The sequence below is a fragment of the Egretta garzetta genome, unplaced genomic scaffold (assembly GCF_000687185.1).
Source record: "Egretta garzetta isolate BGI_Z169 unplaced genomic scaffold, ASM68718v1 scaffold149, whole genome shotgun sequence".
NCBI lineage: Eukaryota > Metazoa > Chordata > Aves > Pelecaniformes > Ardeidae > Egretta > Egretta garzetta.
Genome location: NW_009269998.1, coordinates 31,453 through 47,603, shown reverse-complemented (window position 1 = coordinate 47,603; position 16,151 = coordinate 31,453). Strand labels below are relative to the sequence as shown.

The window sequence follows — 16,151 nt, the reverse complement described above, 5'->3', positions numbered from 1 at the left end:
AAATGAAGTGAAATTCAGTTTAATAACAGCTCTGGTGTGAAACTGTAAACCGTCAAGAGGCCAGAAATAGGATCCAAATTTGCACCAAGTTGGCATTGTTGGTTTTTTTTTTTTTTTTTCATGACGCTTTGAAGGAATTGAATACAAATTTCAGGACAGATAATCTAGCACAGTAGTAAAATCAAAGCTAGACACAGTATCTTATGAATGAGGTTATTAATTTTTAATGCAGTTTGTAGAGTAACATGCCTGATTAAAGCCCTTAGAGTTTCATGTGTGTCCGACTTGGACTTTGTAATAAAGATACTTGATGGATGTGTATGAGAAAGCATATGATGGAAAGAAAGATGAGCTAATTTTGTCCTTGCCCTGTACATGTAGTATGGGACTCTGAAGAGTAGAGCTTTGGATATTTTAGGAGAAACTGTATGGTCACACTTTTGCATTAAATCGCTATCTTCCCTCTGCTGAGCCTTCCCTTAGGAAGTGTCGAAGCGCACCATCTGCCAGAAATGATCACTCTTAAGTTTTCATGCTAATTAAAGCCTTCAAACAAAGTTGACATTAATTTACAGAGGGTGTTTCCCATTATACAGGATGTTTGTGAATATATGCTGGTTTAATTCCTGTTTACTAGTTGTCTTCCCAGTAACCATGTCATCTGTTCACACTTGCTAAGACCATTTTTTCTGCAAATTCCATTCTTTGTCTATACTGACATTTCAGAAATAAGAGTCACTGATAAACAGTAGGGCTGTACTGTTGGAACTGGCTTGGAATCAGAATACTTCGTACATTTCTCTAAGTTATGTATAATCCCCTGGATGCTTTGATTTATCACTGTTCATGAGAGGTTCTCACCTACCAGCTGGTCAGAATTAGATTTTTTTTTCCCCCTCTGTTTTTAAAGCTTTACTTTTAACTGTCTATATATTTAGAAACATAGAGTTGTAACTACATATCTATAATTTTAATCTTTTCTCCTGTCTCGATTCTCTGTTTTCAAGCCCTGTAAATTTCTGGCTATGCTGAAAATCCTGAATTGGATTGTAGCTACAACACTACTTCTTTTTTTATTGATGTGGCTACAAACTATTCCTTTTTGTAGGTAGGGAAGGTGTAACAGCTTCTTTTTACTCTGCCAAAATCTCAGACATGAACTGTTTGTATCCCACATTTTTTTAACATGGATTAGGCAAAGTTAGGAAAAAAAGAAAGATTGAACCTGGTGGATGTGGGAAGCAGTAGTGGGGCAGGTTGCAATTAGCTTGATTCTTTCATTGAGGAGATGGCAAACCACTATCTCTAAGGTCTGCAATGCTCACTGAACCCTGTTGCAAAAGATCAAAAAGTGACAAATAACCTGTAAACTGAAATGTATTTTATACATTAGCCCTAAGTGTCTACATATGGACGCTAAGAATACACAGTTTTGTAGTTCTGAAAGTAGGGTAGGTGTATCTAAGTGTATATTTAGCTAGACTTCAGACTCTTCATTTGAGTACTAGTCGGCAGACTTTTTTTCCCCTCTTGTTTTTCTATGTCAGCTTTTCTCCCCATTATTTCAGATAAAGTGCTATCATCTAGCATTGGACTTTCTGTTGCTGCAGCAGAGAGTTATGCGAGAGATTAGTTTATCTGGTCATTTAGGATGTTCTGTACTCTTAAGCATTTCTGATCTTCGAGGCTCTGCGTGTTTAGCTGGGTGAGACTTGCATACTCATATAACTGTCCAGGAAGAAAAAAAATGTTCAATTTTAAACTTGACTAGTACCACTGACTTTAGTAGGGTAACTTAATCAGTATAAAGTTAAGCAGGCTCATTGTCCTCTGCAGGACCTTGTCCTTGGAGGGCAAGTACATTTGGAAGTTAGGGAGGTGTTAGCCTTGAGGTCTAAAGCCATTAATGGCTGGATTCTGGGTTCCTGAAACTTTTCCTTTCCTCTTAGTGGTATTGCCACAATAGATGAGACCTCTGGAAGTCCTTTAATTGACTGTTGATTTATAAGGGAAAAGAGCTGGCAAGGCCGTACTGGGTGAGGAGCACGCTATTTGGGGATTTGCTTCTTCCTTGTCAGAATTTGCAGCCTGTTTTGCTTCTGCAGGTGCTGCAAATTCTGTTTTGCTTTGGGTTCTGAGAATGTGGTTGGGTCAGGTATTTAGACAGTATTTATTTTGTTCTAACTAGTGTTATCACAGAATCATAGAATCTAGGTTGGAAGGGACCTCAAGGATCACCTAGTCCAGCCTATCTAGATAAGAGCACAATATATTGTTGAATAATTTTAGTTTGAATATGTGTTACTTTTGTCTAAGAATATTATGTGTGCACTTAAAACGTATGGTTAGGTGCATTTTGAAAATTAAAACAACAATAAAATTTTACCACGTTAAAGATTTCAATATGTCAAGTAAAATAAGTATTTTACATGTTTCCCGTGTGATGAAAAGTAAACAATGCTGCTGTTTGGGTTTGTAGAATGCAGTGTAGTTCTTCAGGTATGAAAATATTTGCAAGATTAACAGGAAGAAGATCAGTACCTTTGGTTCCCTTTAAATTTTAGTGTAAGGTGGGGAGTAAATTTTTATAAAACCACAAAATGTTTAAAGTAAAAGTAGCTATGGTTTTGGTATAATGCCTGAAACTTCCTCTAAGTATAAGTTTTGTTTTCCAAAAAACCTGAAGCAGACTGTTTGTGGTTGTGGTTTTTAGCAGGAGTAAGACAAGTATGGTGAACTTAGAGCTACTAAATATCTCACTGACTTCTTCCATGCACACACATGTGTTTTTTCAAAAGGAAGGACTCCTTAGATGTTGCCAGAGCTTCATGGTTTTTGTCCTAGAATTTCCCATTCTTTTCTTGATCTTTTCTTGTCCTGCTTGTGTACGCACCTGCAAATCTGACCTCTGCTGTCCCAGAGGTGGGTCAGAGCTACCCACTAAAGCTGGGAGATGTTTGTGGTAGAAGGAATGCTCTGTTGTATAAGCAGAAAATAGCTAATGTTCTCTGCTTACATTCAGTATCAAATCCTCTTATCCTTAAACTCTTGGGGGTCATTGCTGCTTTGGCTTGTCTGCCTTTCCTTTCCAGCCCCTCTGTCCATTGCTGGAATTCTTCTGTTGTGAAGTTCTACTCAACGCTTCACCTCTGTTCCCATGTGAGTCTCCCATCTGCAGAACCAAAGCTTTGCTGCTTGCTTGTTATGGGGATTTTGGAAACCTGGCTACAGGCAACAATTATCAAAAACCTGTCTGTGTGGGATCTTGGGGGAAAGAGATGAGGGGAGCAGGACAAAATCCTCAAAAAGAAAGGCCATCTCTCCAGTATTGGAGGTTAATTAAACCCCAGTCCTTCAACTTTTGAGCAGAGGAAATGAAGTACCATAAGGGATGGGCACAGTTATATCATTGCTTGAAATTAATTGTGGGGTCAGGACCTTAATGAATGACTTGCCAGGTAAACTTGGGCCCAAATTCCTCAAAGCCCAACCAAAACGTATGTTATTTTTTTAAAATTTCTTTTCAGGCTGTTTCTTCTTTGGGCAGAGAACAGTCTATGTAGTGGAAAGTTTCTTGAATTGCTCCTTCCATTGCACCCAAAGTTTCTGTCCTCACTCTGCTGTGTCCTGGTCTCTTTTGTAATGATTCTGGAGAGCCCTATTCACTTGTACCAAGTACTGTATTGCTTCCTCAGCTTGCCTTCTGTCTACATGTGGCCATTTATTTGCCTCTCCGCCCTTTTTACGCTTTAAATAAAGATCCGCTTTCCATGACTACTGCAGGGCATAACAACAGTATCTTGGTACCTACAACTAACAACCAGCAATCCTGCAGGTAAATGTCAAAGTGACTAGCTTCTTTTCAGTCCATGAATTGAAGACGGGTAGAAAGCACGTAGAAAAAGAGGCAACTACGATTTTAAATACCTTTTTTCTCACCTGTGCTTAAGTGCTTACTTCTGGTAAACACTTCTCTTAATCATTTTAGAGGCCTTCCTTTTAAAAACACAATAAATCATAAGAGGCCATGACAATATTGTACTAGGATAACTGTCATTTTCTTAGATTATGGTAGACCATTTCTATATCAAAAGTTTTACCAACTATATATATGCTGCCAGGCACCTGTTAATCTGTCACCTTCTGGGTGAAACTACCATTTGTAGCTGTACTTCTTCTTTTCAGCAAGAAATGTTTGTTAGCAAAAGATACCCTGCATTGCAATTTCTCCTATGCTACAGTCTGATACGTATTTTTATGATAGGTTGTGAGATGCCTGCTGGCCTCTGAAAGTATTGTAGAAGCTACAATCAGTTCTTGACAACTCTTCTTCCATACTCTTGTTATACCTAATACCCTAGAACTGCTTTGTTACACTTCACAATTTGTTGTTCTTAAAGGTATTTGCAATCTTTCTGTTCCATAGCCCCCCCCCCCCAAAAAAAAAATGTAGAGCCAGTGGATTTTTCATGTCTGTTCTGGTAATAAGATAATTTGACACTTTGGCATTTGAAGAATTTCAGCTACTACTGCTGAAAACAGTTCACTTAGCACAGAAACATCCAGACGCGTGATTAAAATCAAGTATCCCTAACATTTGCTAACCAGCTCCAATAAAGGGACTTCTACACCCACTTTTTGCCACTTTTATGTGCTAAGATTGCATGTTCTCAGAGGTGTGTTCTGAGCTTGTTGCAACTCACCAGTGCGAACTTGTCAAAATACAGTCTTATTTTGATGATGGGAGTTGGGGAGGGGAGATCAATTGTAATACAGGATTATAAATTTCTGTTAGTTAGGAGGAAATCAGTGAAATTGAGTAGAATATCCCCAGCGTACTTAAGTGTCACATGGGGGGGTGATATATTCCTAATGCTTACTTGTAATATCCAATGTAGAGAGGCATTTGATGTAATTACCTTCTTAAATTGAGCTCAGGGAATAGACAGGGAGGACAGTTCTTCCTCCACCATCATCTTACTCAGTACTAAATCAAAGGATTAACTTTCCTGTGCTTCAGTCCGAATATACATTCCTGAAAGACACATCAACCAAGTCACAACCGTGCTTTGCGAATAAACTGTACTTAGATGTACATGAATTTCAGATTCATTGATGGACCCTGTGATTCTACTGAGCATCTTAGAATCATAGAATCATAGAATGTTTAGGGTTGGAAGGGACCACTAGTGGTCATCTAGTCCAACCCCCCTGCAGTGAGCAGGGACACTGCTAACTAGATCAGGTTGCTATGTACATGAATTTCAGATTAATTGATGGACCCTGTGATTCTACTGAGCATTTGTCAGTCTTTGGGGAATTCATTTTGCAAGGTTAAATTATTTTTGAACACTTAAAAATGTGTGGTGCTGGATTCTGAATAACTACAGCAACTAAAGCACTGACTGTAAAGAGTTGCCAGCTGAAGGTGTAAGTCGACAGACGACAGCACATATAGAGAGAAGTTTGTAGAAACAGTGACCGTTTTGGATAAGCAATAGTCTTGCTGCGCAACCGCTACTTTTACAACATCATAACAGCCTTGGGAATAGAAGATTTAAGAAGGGCTTTTGAAGAACAGAGTTCTGGCTCTGGGACTCCTAAATGTTAAGGAAAATGAAAGAAAGTTAATGTGGGGGTGCCTAGTCTGAGCTTTTGAAGAGGTTGTGGAGACCAGTACTGTATGTAGTGAAGAAGTAGAAATTTATTTTGAAAAGGTGGGAAAAATGGGGTAGATTTTTTGCTGTAATAGGTAAAATGGAGCAAGTGGGGAGATGCAGAAGATCGAAGATGTAAAAGTAAACGACTGTAACATTATCTCTGCAGGGGCATTCTGGGCAAATAGGAATGAGTTGAGATTTCATTTAATTCAGAGAAAAGTATGTTGTATCTTTTCTTGAGTTTTAATTACTGAAGAGTCCCTGCTGCTCTGGTGTAAACTGCAGGTCATTACGCCGTTAGTCATAGCAGTTTGCACTTGTTTCCACTGGTGTTTGAGTCACGTCCGTGGTGTTGTGCAGCTGTAGACAGAAGGGTGGAATGGCCTTAGGAATGTGGTAGGAGTGCGTGTGTGAAGCAGAAGCTGCTGGAGGATAAAATCACTGGGTCTTTTACTCTAGTTTACAGTACAAATAACAGCAGCCTGCAGTACATACGCTTAAACACAGTATGTCTAGCATGCTCAAACTTGCACCTTCATACTTAAGCAGTAGTGTATTTCTTAAATCTACATAGATGGAGAGGTTTCAAAGACACAAATTGAAGAAGGCGTTTGATCCCATCTGGTCTCTTTATAGCAGTTCTGTCTGTCTAAGCAGCCATGCAACAGCTTGGTACGGTTTCGATTTCGCAGGCTCCCTTTGAGCCTGTATCGTCTTCACTCTGATTTGGTTTTGGCATTACTGAGAAGATTGTTCTTCTCGGGATCGCTCTTTCAATGTAGTAGAAAGGAGATGTTTTTGCAAATGCCTTTAACAAAAGTCACTTTAAAATAAATAAGCATACTTTCACACATCGAGTACTAGCAAAGTGTCCTAACGTTTTTCCCGTAAGTACATTTATAAGTGTGGGCTAGCACAAAGCTGCTTCAGGGCCATTCAGCAGTTTCTATCACTGTAAGAATATCTATATAATAGTTGAATGATGGTGAGGATTTGGGCATTTCTGATAATACTGTTGTGTTTACGCTTAAATTTTGTTAAAGTTACCACAACTGATTTATAATTGTGACTGATGTGTCTGTGAGGATGCCAAAGGCCTGGAGAAAGCAGACGCTTAATATGGCTTAGTCTGTCAGGGTCTGTACGTTGCAGGATTCTGTACAATTGTTAGGAGAAAGATGGAGGCTTTCACAGAATCAACAGCTAAAGATTACAGGGTATCTGCTTAAAGCTTCTTGATTGAAGCAGTGTTATAGAGAGCTATCGGACAAACCTTGGAGTCTGGAAAAAAACCAGACTGTTTCTGAGTTACTGAGATTCTGGCTGTTCTTCTGCACCCACTGAACCAAATAATTTGTGTTGGGGTTGAACTCTAGGATATTTGGCTTTTCAGTTGTATCATTGATTATAAGTACGTAATAATTTTATCAAATATTTTTAAAAGCATGACTAGTTACTCAGACTTCAATGTTTTCTTTTCTGATTTTCATACTTGGTTGTTCATTGTCTTCAAACCGGTGCAGGATTTGAAGTCAGCAGTATGGCATTTATTTAGTGTTTAATTTGTCATACCAGAAGTACGATTCAAGTTGCTTTTAGGGATTTTTTTTTTCCTTTTAGCTGATGACTGCTGATGTTGACAAGTTCAAAAGGCATTTCTTTTAATTCTTCCCACACATTTGGCTATCATTTAGAGGTGTTGGGAAGTGAAAGAGTAGCATCCAATAACATCTGAATTCCATTCCCTTTTCTCATCTAAGTCAGCCTTAGCTGTATGTTGAAGGAGTCTACGTATAACGCTAATCCCTGTTTTCTGAGAAGTTATGTTCAAAAGTATCAGTACTTCTCATAGACAGTCACTCCCAACCAGTATGATACCAAGCTGTTTACTGTTGCAACAGATTTTGCTTTGGGGGAAGAAGAGAGAAGCAAAGGAGGAGCTCCACATTTTCTGTTGTCTTGGCTTCATCTTTTTGTAGGGTTGCTGGAGCTCCATGCCTGACTTTCAAGCTCTGTGTATTTTCTTGGCAGCATCAGTAAGAATCCCATACATGCAAAAACCCCCATAATTATAAGAATCTTGTAGCTGGACTGAAAAGAAATTGAGGTAGTTTTCAAGGGCTAGTAGGGAGAGATTAAAGGATTATAAGTCTGCAAAAGCAGCCAGCAGAGAGGAAGGTGTCAGTAGGGATGCTCTAGAAAGAATGTCTTTCTGGCTAGGACAGCCTTGGAATGGTGAAGGTTAAGGTAGTCATGACTAACTGCTTTCTTTTAGTGATGAATTATTACTGGAGGCATGTTTATGCTACTACAGTTTCCACGCAGACTTTGTGCATGTGGAGGAGGGTCAATAGAGGACTTGCACTGCTCAGGGGAATGGCTTAATTATATGTATCAAGTCAGGCGCTTTGGGTTTTTTGTTGTTGTTGTGTTTTTTTTTCTCCTAAGAGCAAAAAAGTGCTGGAAAGGGATTTAATTTTGTCACGAAATGAGGTGATAGAGTCTGGCAGTAATGTGAATACTCAAAATGGATGCGGGAGTGTGTTTGCATCCCTTTCTTAAATTCTTTTCTGTGACAGAATGAGTATGAAAAGAGCATGAAGTCAATACTGTGTGTCCTACTTCAGCCCTTACCCAACACCTTTCCTTAAGGTGTTCTGAAAACTTCTTTATTCCAGGTGACATCTTTCTGTATTAAAAGTGCTTTTTAAATGAATGAAAATAGGGTTTATCTGATTATTAGGAAGCCAAAATGTGTAATAAAACCCAGTCTGTGAACCCACAGCTTACACAGTAATGGTTGACTTATGTGCAGACTCTAATACATACATGTTGTAGGTAAACATGCAAATGAATACAGCTGTAAACTCCAGCTTATTATGAAGATAAACATTAGCATTACTTGAAATGTAATAAAATCTGATGAAAGGAGAACAACTTAGTATTATTGAAACAAACCTTCAGTTGAATTGATTTGAGAGATGGCAGAGCCTGCAAGTACCTTTCCTCTGATCTGGTAGCTACCTGAAAAGTACTAATTTTTTTTTGCAGATCATCTAATACAAGAAAGGAGATTGTGGGTTCACCATTTTTATTAAGATCCCTTGAGAGGGAAAGGAAAATAAATGCTTTACGTTTTTCTTAGGTTCCTGACATTATAGATTTCCTTTGCTGGGAGCATACGGCATAAAGGAGCACGTCATCATGGCTAACAGAGCTGAGATTCAGGAGTTAGTTTTGTGATCTAGTTATTTGGTTAGTTCCTAGTTATTTGGGCTAACTGCTTAAATTGTATGTCTGCGTATTATGGGGCAGTGCCGTGTTGGAATCGAATGACAGGAAAATGCAGTAGTTAATCTTTGCTATTAGTTACTCCACATCAATGAAAGTTACCATTCCTTGAAAATAATTTTTAAAAATTTGCACAAAGGTAAAGACTTAGACAACAAGGGAAGATGGGGAGAGAGGGGTCGATCTGGTAGGAGAAAGGTATCTGAGGTGAATAGGGCTACGACACCAACATCGTCATGTATAACCTGCGCTGGTGGTGAATTGCAGGCTTCCCTACGTTTTGTTGTCTAACAGCCTACCGGATTAAATATTGTAGTACTCGTGATGAGATTTGTTACACCATCTGTTTCTTAAAGCCAAAAGTTTCAAAGCACTTTTGTCGTGTGGATGATGAAGGAAATGTAGGTCACTTCTTTCCCTCTCTTGGTTTTCCTGCTTTATATAGCAGTAAATAAACTGGTTTGTCTTAGAGCTTTTCTACCTCTTTAATTTGGTTTGGCTTGATCCTGTCCTAAAGATCTTTTGTCTTGTACCCGAGGGAGGGAACAGTGGAGTCTGTAGCAAGGTCAGTCTGCGGAGTGGAGTTTGGAAATGCAGACCATAACAAAACATGCTCGCTGCCAAAGTAAGCAAGTAAACTGGTTGTTAGCCTTATTGCTCAGGTTCGTTCTTTTGGGAGGTATTGCATATCCAGTGCTGGTAGACCCCTTGTCCTGAAAGATTCCACAGGCAAGTGAAGAACTAAACTGCAAAGTTTTTCAGAAGCATTTGGTACCGGCACAACTTCCTGCTGATCGTTTGAATGTGAGAAGAGTTCACCCATGCTTAATGACTTTGCTGAACTGATTAAGAATGGCATTTTTTTTCCCAGTCTAACTGCAAAGTGTTGAGAAAGAAAACTTTTTTTCTGTTTAGAAACTTCCTTTTTCTTTTTCCTTTGTGCTTCACCCCTGTTTTCTCTGATACGCTTGTACATATTTTATGTGCCTACAGTTACCAAGCTGCCCCTTCTTTGTATGTTGGCTAGGAAGAAAGTTTCAAATGGTCCAAATTCTATTTCTGTTGAATTTGGCAGCATCGTTGTTGTTGTTTGTTTAAACTAAGCCAGGAATGGAACTTGACCCTTGATAAATATTGGGATAATATGAAACAGTGACGTGTGATGCAGCCTGAACAGCTCAGCACCGTCATTTATGGGCAGGGCTAAGAAGTGGGAGGGCTCCGTTTTGCCTCCGTATAGGTATTCTGGATTAAAAGCTACTAGGGAACCAGGCTAAAAACTGAGTATAAAATAATAACTTAGTTTCAGGTGATACACAATCACATTCAAAACAATACCAGGGATTTAGAGACTGTATTCTGGGTTGGTTGATTCCAGTGTAACCCAATTTCTGCATATCTGAAGCTGCTTATTGGGGTTCCAGTGCTGCATCATCGTAATAACTTCCACCAAACAGGATTCTGTTTCTAAATTTATGGGGCGTATGTTGTCGTGTTTGCTATAACAAGCTCCTGATCCTTCTGTAAGTTTGCAAGGTTTTCATTGTGTCTGTTATATGTTTGTATTTAAGGCAGCGCCCTCTTTGTCATCTCAGGCTCTGTAGACATCCAGTCACTTATTGCAAACTGTTAACCTGGTAGTTCTCAAACAAAAACAAATACACAAAAACCTTTAAAAATATATGTTTATTTTTATTTCTGTTTATGGAAAGAGTAGTAATTGATCACAGGGCTCTTCACTCAGGCTTCGGTGCCCTTTGCCGTCTCTATGTATAGAAAACCTGCAAAGAGATCTTTTCTCTTTAAAATAGAGCAATGACTTGATTATCTGGCTTCCAAGTAACTGTAATGTTGGAATTATCATAATTATGATAACTTTTTAAAAGAGTGCAAGAGCCATAAATAAAACATTCTACTGTTGCAAATCTATGAATTCTTTGCTTTGTTTATATAAAAAATGAATATTTTACTTTCTATTTTCTTGCGTTAGCAATGCTCTCTCAAGCAGTAGCTTAAATGGGAAAATATACAAGCAAATAAATTAATTTAGAAGCCATTGGGAGAGCTCTCTTTTGAATCTACTTCAAATGTTTTAGGTGGTATGTAAGTATTTTCAGCCATCTGTTGAAATTTCAAGATAGTTTTTGCTTTGCTTAAAACTGTATACTTAACTTCATTGCCCAAATTATTTACTAGTGGCTCCACTACCTGACCTTCTAGACGAAATCAGTGATTTATGTATTTGTTAAAAATTAGATAGTGTAGGCCATCTAGCTATAACACACAGTTTTAACGAGGATTTCAACATGACCTAGTAGCCTATTGCTCATTTGAATGCATCTCTTTCAGTATGAGATTATATTTGGACTCACCATTTGTTTTTTTGTTTGTTTTTGTGTCCTTTCTTCCTCCCTCCTTGCCCCATTTCTTACAGAGATCAGAATATTCTGGATCCTACTTTGGAATATGTTAAGGTAAGGTACCATTTCTTACCCTCAAAATACTATATTCAGTATATAGCCAGCACTGCCAGAGCATTTCCAGTTATTTGTAGTTAAATAGTGCTTCTGTCTATCTTTTGCTACAGAAAAACTCATTATAAATGTCAGACTATTTTCTGCATGCTTCAGTGAAACGCTTCAGTCGGTATTGTGCTTTGGGACTGCATTGCATTTTTATATTGGGGCCTCTGTTCAGTTACATGGTGACTACCTATGATCTTGCCTTTGTTAACAGATTAAAAGAATCTGTATTTCTTGCTTATGGGTTTCTGTGGAAGGAACACATCTGAAATGAACATAAAAATGTCAGATTTACGTTTACTGGTTTTAGCGATGTACTTAGTAACAGTGCAGTTAAAAACTCATTTCTGGTGCAAAAAGTAACTGGAATCCTGGCAAAATTGTAAGTTCTGTTTTCCCTTTGTTTAAGATCAGAGTGCTGAAAAATATATACATGTGTATTTTGGTAGAGTAAATAAAAATTACACTGGAGCATTCATAAATTTTATTCAAAAATCAGTCCTGGATTGGCAATATAGAAACTTTGGAAGAAACCTTAGGGATGTGATTCTGCACTTTGAGTCTCTTGCAGTGCTGTAATTTCCACTGAATTAGTACCTTTCAACATGTTTCATTTAAGTGAATATTATTTCTCAGAACCTTGAAAGAATCTGGCTTCTATGTCGTGTCTCTCAACAGCGGGCTTCTTGAATTGTTGGGCTTTGTTCCCTGTCTTTTAGAAGACCGTAATCTTCTGAAAAGTGCCTGATAAACACAGGTTATCCTTGAATGTGGGATATTTCTGTAGCTATTCATGTGGACATATTAACGGTTGGACTTGATGATCTTAAAGGTCTTTTCCAACCTAAACAATTCTGTGATTCTATGACAGCCTGAATTTTTCAGACACCTGAATTTCTGCTTCAGGTTAGAGTTCGGGTGAGGAAGAAACTGAGGAGAGCCAGTCAGCTGGGTTCTGCTGCTAGAATTCCTTCAGTGGGTGTTCGTAGCTGAGGGAAATGGAGAGGTGCCCAGTTTAGGGTTCAGGTTGATCAAAGAAGTAAACTAGGAGAATGTAACGCAGTGTTGAGAGAGGACTGCCAAAGGAAAGTGCCGAGAATTAATTTGACTGAAAGTGTGGAGGATACTCTGCTGGACTTTCCGCCTAGGGTTGTGGTAGAGGTAGGAATTAGGGTTTGGAAGAAGTGAAGGGGAAGAACAGAACAGGAAGGTGCATGGAAAAGGGGCTGCCAAAGGACTCTGAGGACTGCTGCTGGAATTCCACTCTAAACAGTTAGCTCAGTGTTGCAAGGTCCCTGGCCTCAATCCCAGCCTAAAATTGGGATATGGTAAAGTAGCAGAGGCAGAGAAGGCCAAGAGCCTTCTGAAGAGTACTGTAGAGAGGCGATGCCAAAGGCAACAAAGTGGTGGACATGTTAATTGCTCTAATTTACTGGCTATCTTGCGCTATGCTGTACAGAGTACGTTGTTACCATTTTAATAATACGGCGAAGTAGAAGGCAGAAGTTTCGTGTGCCAATTCATCAATATGTGTGTCTTGTCTTGTTGCAGCAAGTTCTACATTATAAATGCGGTTTCTGATCTTTTCAACTTTTCTAGTAGAAGCTTGTCTTGGACTCTTGTCAATAGCAGTGGTACTAAGCTTACTTATTAAAACTTTGATGTTGGGGAGAAAAGCCCGGGGAAAAGAGACTTAGAGGGAGAATACAAGGGTTGCCAATCCCCTTCTTTTCTCCTTCCTCTTTCAGTTTTTCCTGTCTGTATCCCTACCTTTAGCGAACTGTGAGTTTGGTCCCCAGTTCAGTGGTATTATATCAGGATTCTAGACAGAAAATCTTGAACTACAGCTTTGAAAAATATGGAGAAATTACTTTCTAGTAAATACAGCCCCCAAAACCATTTTTTGGCTGTAGTCCAGGTTACTAACAAAACTGATTCCAGAAATGTATTCTTACACAAAAAGTGATCATTAATGCCAAATAAAGGAGGACTCTCATCAATAATCTGTTATGAGTTTATTGTGACTGTAAAAGATGCGCCTGAATTCATAACAAGAAGATCTTGGAACCTTCTTTGTTGGCTTAAGTTTCAGCAGGTATGTGTTCATTGTCTTCTATAACTTACCTCATGGTAACTACTATATTAATGTTCATAAATTTTCCAGCTCCTTGAAAAAATGATGATGGCAATGTTAAGTATAACCTGCAGAACACTGACCTACTCAAGTTACAAAGCTGAAATAATAGATTTCTGTAGCATCTCACTATGCTTGCACCAACATTGCCATTTGCACAAGTCTATTTGATGTTTAATGTGTGCATACTTAGTCTGAGCAAGCAGTGTTGGTGCCAGTTGGGTAGGCTTTGACAGACGTTGGTTAAGTGGTGAAAAAAATACCTTTAAGTGCAGAAGAGATAGTAAGAGAAGAGGGAGGCAGCAACAAGAGTGCTTTTGGGAATCTATTCCGCTGATTCAGGATACCAAAGTTCTGAGAGACAGATTCATATTTCTGATGCACAGGAAAATACAGTTAGTATTGTCTCTAGGCAAAGTTGGCTGACTGACTGAAAACGCATATAAACTTGAGTATTAAGCATGTGTGGTGTATCAAGCATGTATCAAAGTTAACACTAGAACAAGCTGATTGCACACAAAGTCTTTGATACTGAATCTTGTTTCTCTCATCTTGCTGTTCAGACTGTAAAGAAAAGAGAGACTTTGGATTCATTTGCCTTGTAAAAAATTTCATTATCTTGAAAGTGGCACAAATTTAAGTTGTATTAGGGTAGTCTGGCTGCTAGTGATTCTAGCCAAGAATACAGTCCCAAGCAAAGTGTACTGCATCCAGGCCCTGAGGGCACTAATTGGCCTTACGTGCCCTGACCAGCCTCACTTAGGACCTCCACCCACACCCACTGAGCAAGGGCTCTATTTAAGCTCAGGCTGGCGCTTTCAGGCACTGTCACAGCAGCATCTTAGGTGTGCGTGCCCCTAGCCTTGTTCCTGAAGTGCTGTGTGGGAAGCCCTGGACGGACCTTGGACTGGCCTGTTGCCCTCTCCTGCCTGAGGCTCGCTGGACTGTGATGGGACCTGCTGGTGTCATCGCCCTGCTCTGCTTGCCGGCATCTCGGTGGGACTGCGCCTTGCTGGTGAGCCTGTTGCCCACCCTCTACTCCCGGATCGCCTTCCCTTAGGGAGCAGCCCCACTCCTGCTGCCCCCCGAGATGCTAATTGTATCCGGCTGTTCTGAAAGATCCAATATGATCAAGTATGTGCCTTCCTCAGATATGTGCCTTCCTCACAACTGATGCACTTACCAGGCTGCCCAAGCGTATCTAGTCTCCTTCAGCTCCCAAGGCAAGCAGCTAGTTTTAAACTAGCTAGATTCACAATGAAAAGAACTTCATCGTGTTTATTGTGGCAATAGCGATTACAAGCAGATGTTTGCTGTATAGGGCAGAGAGACTGATGGTAGACGTAGAAGATGACTCTATCGATTTGCTTTTTATACAAACCTTCCCTTGCTAGAATCTGGTCACTAAAAGTGATACAAATAATTCCTTGTATTTAGAAATACTCCAGACAGAGGAAAGGCAAAATAAACTGGTTTTCCTCCTGTTTTATTCTGTTCAAGGTAAAGACAGAAAGCGCTGATTCTAAAATTAATCCTCTGAAGGTATTTTTCTAGGGAATGCTTTGTATAGACATACTGTGGTTTCTAATACATGAATCTAAATTACAGCTCACAAATGCAGTCTCCTGCATCTTGAATATTGATGTATTAGTTCATTCAGTATATAGAGAGCTAATTATGCAAAAGCAAGTTCTAAGGGGGGGGAAAAAAAAGTACTCATTTGCTGAAGTCTGAGTACTGAAGTGTCCATATGGCTTCAACCCTTCCTTTGTCTTCACAGCGTTGCCGAAACCATGGTCACAGCTAAATGGCTCTTTCAAAAACCCTTTTATGGTAGAAGAGAAAACAGGCCAGACTGCTTTGAGTCAGGCTGCTAACCAAGTCATGAAAGAGATTTACGGACACAATAGCACATTGTACATTCTGTGAGATTTTTACAAGTTTTATGAGCCAAATAATAGATCCATTGGTAGTCTCAGCAGGTTCTTCCCACACCCCGAGTCTGCGCATCCATGGAACAGACTCCTGCAGGGGAGAAAGGATCAAGTGCTGGCAGCTTTGAGTGTGTCAGAGAACTTCTTGTGAGTCGTTTTGATCAAATTCGTGTGAACTAAAGATAGCTTTCTGTCCCATTCCTATTCACTATAAATACTTTGGGATTTTTTAATAGAAGTCTGTGCTGTAATCACTAAGGCTGTATCGGGGTGGAAAGAAAGAAAAACAGATTTTTCTCCTCCTTTCATGGAAACCTTTTGAGCATTTCCTGTGGAAATAGTGCTAATGATTACAGAAATACTTAAATCAATGATGAGTTGATAAGTATTAGTATGGCCTGCGGGTTTGGAGTTGTATTTTAATCCATTAGTGGAAAAATGACAAAAATTATGACTGATTGTCTGCTCAGCATGGTCATGAGGGAAGTTTATATTTAGATTCAGACTTGAAAAAACTGTCACTGGTCTGAGGGAGTTAGAGCTGCAGGAAAACATTGTTCCCTGGTGAAGTTCTACTGAAGGGGTCTTGTTTGTCTCAGACCCATAGAGT

General features: G+C 39.3%; 1 protein-coding gene across 1 annotated transcript in view; it reads left to right on the top strand.

The window, feature by feature from the left end:
* The window catches only part of BCAR3 (BCAR3 adaptor protein, NSP family member), a gene marked incomplete at its 3' end in the record, with an annotated part of 75,785 nt that overhangs the window by 28,454 nt on the left and 31,180 nt on the right, over positions 1-16,151 (top strand). The window contains exon 3 of the mRNA XM_009647517.2: positions 11,386-11,425. Within this exon, the coding sequence (XP_009645812.1) occupies positions 11,386-11,425 (40 nt within the window). The remainder of the gene's footprint in view (positions 1-11,385; positions 11,426-16,151) is intronic.